Source organism: Brachypodium distachyon, chromosome 3, assembly GCF_000005505.3.
Source record: "Brachypodium distachyon strain Bd21 chromosome 3, Brachypodium_distachyon_v3.0, whole genome shotgun sequence".
Lineage (NCBI taxonomy): Eukaryota > Viridiplantae > Streptophyta > Magnoliopsida > Poales > Poaceae > Brachypodium > Brachypodium distachyon.
This window is the reverse complement of record NC_016133.3, coordinates 12033621-12039758: the sequence shown is the minus strand read 5'-3', so window position 1 is coordinate 12039758 and position 6138 is coordinate 12033621. Positions and strand designations below refer to the sequence as shown.

General features: G+C 47.0%; 1 protein-coding gene across 2 annotated transcripts; it reads left to right on the top strand.

Moving 5' to 3' along the window:
- The first annotated feature begins 2554 nt into the window (after positions 1-2554).
- Positions 2555-5768, top strand: LOC104584014 (UPF0481 protein At3g47200). Of its 2 annotated transcripts, XM_014900695.2 has the most exons (3): positions 2555-2730; positions 3507-3581; positions 4122-5768. In XM_014900695.2, exon 3 carries the CDS (start codon positions 4349-4351, stop codon positions 5618-5620), a length of 1272 nt encoding a protein of 423 aa, XP_014756181.1. In that variant the 5' UTR covers positions 2555-2730; positions 3507-3581; positions 4122-4348; the 3' UTR covers positions 5621-5768. The 2 variants fall into 2 exon arrangements, with proteins under 2 accessions (XP_014756181.1, XP_014756180.2); XM_014900694.2 differs by lacking the exon at positions 3507-3581.
- Positions 5769-6138: the final 370 nt, after the last annotated feature.

Genomic DNA, 6138 nt, shown 5'->3' with positions numbered 1-6138 from the left:
GTGTCAACTTTCATTGTCACCAGAAACCGAAACCGAAGCATACTTTTATCCAAAACCGTATTTATTTACTGACCATGTGTTACGACAACCCCCCTCTCGTGGCCTAGTAATGCCAATGGTTGAGCTCATTGTACGTCCTGTCCGATATATAATTATCAGTCCATCCCGCAGCTATCATCTGTAACAGTAGAATGTGATCTTATTGTACGAGATTCTCGAGCTTAGGAGTAATTAATTTGACACCCCGACAGTAAGAACGGTGCATGCACTTGACTCTCGATCATAGTACAACTCACACAAGCTAATTAAACACCCAAACCACCTAACTAATTAATGAGCTCTGAGCGCTCAACAACCCCACATTAGTTAAGCAATGATTAGCCAAGACGACAAGTTCGAACAGAGATGCGAGTGAGACGTCAGGCCTTGTTTTCTTCCTGTTTAACCTGTAGCACGCCAGTCTAGCTCTAATTTGCTCGGAAAGTGTGTGTGTCTGTATGATCTTATAATTAGAGTTCAGATCGTATGCTTAATTTCTGATTAATATACTAGAGTCTCTTGGCATTTCTCATAATGCTCTGGTACGTAGGCCTTTAACTAATTGCTGCATGCAGGCGTCCACTAGCATTTAGCCATTCAACTTTCAATTGGATAACTTGTCCAAGTGCATATGCATGCCCACTGGATAACTTAATACTGTATGCAGTAGGTCGGTCAGCTGGCTTGTGCGTCTAGATTTGTCTTTTGTCCTGTCGGAGAGACAGTGTCTTTCACATGTAATATTTGGACTGACGTGGGAAAAAAATTATAACGTACGTGAAGATCTAATTAACGAAGAAAGATAACGTGAGTTGTTAAGTTGCCGTCTCGACAGAGAAGGGCTTGGGGTTTTGCGCTATAATTGGCTTTATGCAGGCTCTTGTCTTGCTTGAGACGACGGTTTTGAACTCGCCCGGTCGTCTTGCGGAAGACGGTGTCAGCAAGGGTTCCTTCCGAACCCGGGGCTATATCCCACCTAGGTTCCCGTCTGCGTCCCTTTTTTATGTAATATATCCGTGGACATTATCGATTACTCTCTCCGTACCATATTTAGTGACTTTCCATTACATGTATCTAAATACTTTTTAGATATAAATACATCCGTATTTGAATAAATTTGAGTCAGTTAATATAGGACGGAGGAAGTACTATCTATTAAATTACAAACGGTGGTGTTGGCGGTAGATTTTTTTTATCGAGTATGACACCGACAAAAAAAACCAAGCTGAAAAGTGCATACGTTGATAAAAAAACAGAATACCAATCCTGCATGGCTAGCTAGGGAGTCCTAATACCTTTTGAATCTGTATCCTACGTAGCTAGGAAATCGGAATCCTACTTGCACAGGTGATAGCCTTGGACTTTGGTTCATAGCTAGCTTCCCACCAGATTAGAATCTAGCTTCTTTTCGAGGACCAGGCAATCAGGCGCGCATGACCGAGAAGGAGCGGGCGAATGTGGCTGCCGCGAAGGAGGCCAGGCCACCATAGCGTCGTCTAGCCCGGACATCCCTTTGGACCACGACATCACCGCTGGATCCAGGACGTCTTTGAACGGGGATGAAAGGCTGCGGTCGTCAACGTAGCATAAGGCCTGTCGATAGAGCCGATCTAGATCGAGGGCCGTCGAGTAGCGATGAGGGGTGTAGCTCGCCGACGAAGCGTACTCGGGCGGACCTTACCGCGGATGACGCGTTGACCAGGTCAGTTGCGGTTATTGTCCAAGTGAACATGCGGATATATTGTAATTTATATAACACACATGCAGTGCTATGCATCGGGTAACCAATTTCTTCTGACCTGCTTTCATACAAGACAACGAGTATGACAGCAACGTCCCTGTTCTGCACATGAGTTTATCAATCCATTGGCAACGCATGAGCATTCAACTATATGACATATACTGTGTGTTTATGCGTTGATATAACTATCGTTTGTCATGTTTTATCAAATAGAAAATAAAATCTCCTAATGTCGAATTTAACATAAGCTATATTTTGCCCCCCCCCCCCCCACACACACACACACACAAATTTGTCAAAAATAAATAATACTCCCTCCATTTCAAAATGTAAGGCACATAACTTTTGTTGACTGTCAAACTTTTTAAAGTTTGATCAAACTTCCAAAATGTAAGTTTGCATTCGGTGTGTTGGTAATGTAAGTGGGCCCACCTGTTGTACGCCACGTCGGCCCTAACCCGAGCTGACCTGTTAGCCCGCGATTAAACCCCCAGCCCCATTCTCACCCCCGCAAGTTTTCGGGGCCGAAGTGGCGTCCGACAGGTGGGCCTCACCGGTAAAAAATCAAGCAAAACTGCGAAACCACCCGGTTTCGGGCTGAGTGAGACAACTTGACTCAAAAAGTGTGGTTCTGCGAATTTTTTTTGTTAATTGTGGTTCAGTGACAGGACTACCTCAAAAACTGTGGTTTTACGAAATTTACTCTCTCTATATATATAGCTGTTGCATAGCAGCCTGCAAAACCTTTTTATTTATTTTGCAAATCCACATGGGGGCAGGCAGTGCACGTTTTCATTATATAGAGAGAGGTTAGGTTAGCGGGCAGTTAATGCAAGGAGAAACGCAAGCTAGCAGCAAATGTACTCCCGGCCGGCCGGTCACTGTTGAAGACGGTCGGACGACGAAAGCCAAGCCACTCGCAGCTAGAGCTAGCTCCATGGACGCTCAAGGTACGTGTTTTGCATACCTACTAAGCTGGCCAAATATATGTATATATATCTTCTGTCGTCCCAGCTGCCGATCCCTGTCGTCGTCGTCGTGCTCGCCGGAGTGTATGTGCTTATCGTGTCTGCCGCCATTCATGGTACCGTCGAGTGCTTCGTGAGGAACCCAGGGTGTTCAACCTCAATATAGCTACTGAGGACGAACACGTACGTACGGGGGTTGCAGTACGTACGTACTCCCTCCGTTCCTAAATATTTGAACAGCGACAAGTATTTAGAAACGGAGAGACTACCTCAGTGTAGACTATAGAGTGCCTTCGTTCCCACTAGATTGTCATTAATCTCGATCCGAAACCACATCAAACCAGGTAAGCTGAAAGGTGGTAGCTCGGTATACGTTCCGTGGAAACTTCATAATCAAGTATTCTCTCCCTCAGTTTCAGATTTTGAAAGTTTGAGCAACCATATATAAAAAAATATCAACATCTACGTACGTACGGTGTCAAATAATTAAAGATCATTAGATTCATTTATGAAATATATTTTCATAATATCTTAATTTGACACCATATATGTTGATATCTTTTGCTATACAAGCTTGGTCAAAGTAATTTAGAAAGTTTGACAATCAACAAAAATTATATGCCCTACATTTTAAAATGAAGCAGGGAGTAATTAATTTGTGGATCTTGGTAGAGGCATATCTGCTAATAGTACACGCACTTCCTCCATATCGTGAACTACAAATGAACCACGTAAGATCGTGGATCTTTTATTTTCAGGGGATAGATCGGTGCAGGATGGTTCCGGTTCCGGGATAACCGGTGTGTCGTCGAGCGGATCTATAGATGATTGAGGTATGCAAAATAAGATCGAAAACAGAGCAACTCACTCTAAAAATATATACCCTCCGTCAAAATGTAGGACACATAAGTTTTGTTGACTGTCAACTCCTTTGAAAGTTTAATAACCAAGTTCATAGCAAAAAATATCAACATATATAATATCAAACCAAGATGCATGCAATGAAAACACATTTCACAATGAATTTAATGATTCTCATTTGGCAATATAGATCGATGTTGATATTTTTTTCCTATATATAATCGATCAGATTTTAAATTTTTTGACAATCGACAAAAGTAATGCATGCGTCCTACATTTTGGAACGGAGGGAGTATATATTAAGGGTGTGGCTATATCTGTGGCGTCTGACTTTTAAGCAAAATGTTTAAATCTAAGTTGACGAATCGATCAGAACCGTTTGATTAGTACGTAGATGCCATTTTACTCTTATTTTCTCTCATCGATCATTCGTCTTGAATCTTAAGCACAATGGCGGAAGAATTAACTTATATACTAAAAAATTAATCTTTTGCATGTTTGGGTGCATGCAGGAGGGCAGTTGTGTGGTGCGCCGGAGGAGGAGGAGGACGAAGAAGAAGATGAATCCCTGATAACGGAGATCCTAACAGCTGCTCCGCCCAAGTTGGTGGACACTAGCGTGGCTTGCCTGATTTCGTGGGCCGGCGACGACATCGACCGCGGCGATTATTACGAACCAGGCGTGGTCCGCATCGGCCCATTCCACCGGCAGGATCGATCTAAGCGATCAGCTGACAGGATGGAGCAGAAGAAGAAGCTCGTGCTCCAGGGCTTGCTCACGGCCAGAAGCAGCAGCAGCAAAGAAGAAGACGACGAAGCAGCTGGGGGTCGAGAGGAGCTGAGGAGCCACCTGAAAGCCATGGGAGCCATCGTCGACCATGCACGGGGTTACTTCAACAGGAGGTTTCGGTGGATGAACGACAAGGAGTTTGCTCGTATGCTGCTGCTGGACGGCTGCTTCCTCTACTCGCGCTTCTTCCCCGGCGGCGGCATGGAGGACATCACCGTGGACCGCGACATCATTTTCCTCATGGAGAACCAGATACCCTTCTTCGTCCTGGAGAAGATCCACCAGCAGTTAATCAAGAGCGCAAGAGTCCAGGATACCACTACTAGTACTCCTCGTGTCCTTGATAAGGTCGCCAAGCGCGTCCAACGACTGCTGCAGCGCAATAACTACATCATCAGCAATGTTAACGTGCCATCGTCGCCTCCTCCCACTCCGCCATGCCATCTTCTCCACCTGCTCTACATGTACTTCACGCCTGCAGGTCGACCTGCAGCTGGTCCAATTGGAAATGGTTGGTGCATCTGCGTCGACAACCCGCCAATACAGGGGCAACCCAACAACAGCAGCAGCAGCAACAACAGCAGCAGCAGCAGCAACAGTACCAGCGTGCCCCTGCAGGTCCGTTGGCGCACGGCGACGCAGTACTACGGCGCCGGCGTGGGGTTCGTGAAGCGGAAGCTGGGCGGTAGCGACGACGACGACGGGGCGCGCTCCATCCTGGACGTGGATCTCACTGTGGGGTGGCTCACAGGAGGCACACTCCACGTCCCTTGCCTGACGGTGGACACCAACACCTTCAGGATGCTGCGCAACATGGTGTCCCTGGAGCAGAAGAGCCTGCAGAGGAGCTCCCACGTCACGGCCTACTGCCTCTTCCTGTCGCAGGTCGCCGGCACCAAGGAGGACGTGGAGCTGCTCGTCTCCAAGGGCGTCATCTCGCATCTTCTCAGCAGCGTAGACGACGTCGCCCGAGGCCTCGCCGGGCTCTGCGACGGCGTCGTCCTGGACGCCGACGACCCGGAACTCAACTACCTCAGTTCCAAGCACAAGGCGCTTGAGCCGCTCTACCATAGCAGCTGGGGAAGGTCCGTTGCGTGGCTCTGGAACGTCAAGTGCGACAACCCTCTCAAGGCAATGGCCGTCCTGGCTGCCGTTGTCGTCAGCATAGCCAACGTGCTCCAGTTGGTTTTCGCAGGACTCAGCTACGGCAGAGGCAAATAATAGCGCCTACGTTAGTCGTTGGAGCGGCTTGAAATCATGTGCAACAGATCGATTAATTAAAACCACAGTGATCGAAAGGGTAGACGCACATGTATTTGTTGGTACTATTTTCAGTTCGCTCATTAAGGTGACTTGATTCCCAACTCCATGCCATCTTTCTTTCCTGGTGTGTTGAAATCTAAAATTCCTGTTTTAGCAAACCACAAGCAGCCATTTAAAATTCAGGTTAAAACAAAAAGTTAAAAAGAAAAAAAAACTGGCCCAGCCAGCCTCCCCCCACATTCCACTCGCAGGCCCAGCCAACTCAAAACAACTCACCCACCAGCTAGCCCAACCTGTTCGTTTCCACTTTCCAGGCCACGGGCCCATCATATTTCCATCCATCCCGGCGGCCCATCATATTGCACAATGCACCGTGCACTCCGGGCTGGAAGAAGAGGAGGAGGAGGAGGAGGAGGAGCAATATGATTGGCGCTGGGAAATATAATGGGCCGCTCAGGAATGCACGTTTTTATAGC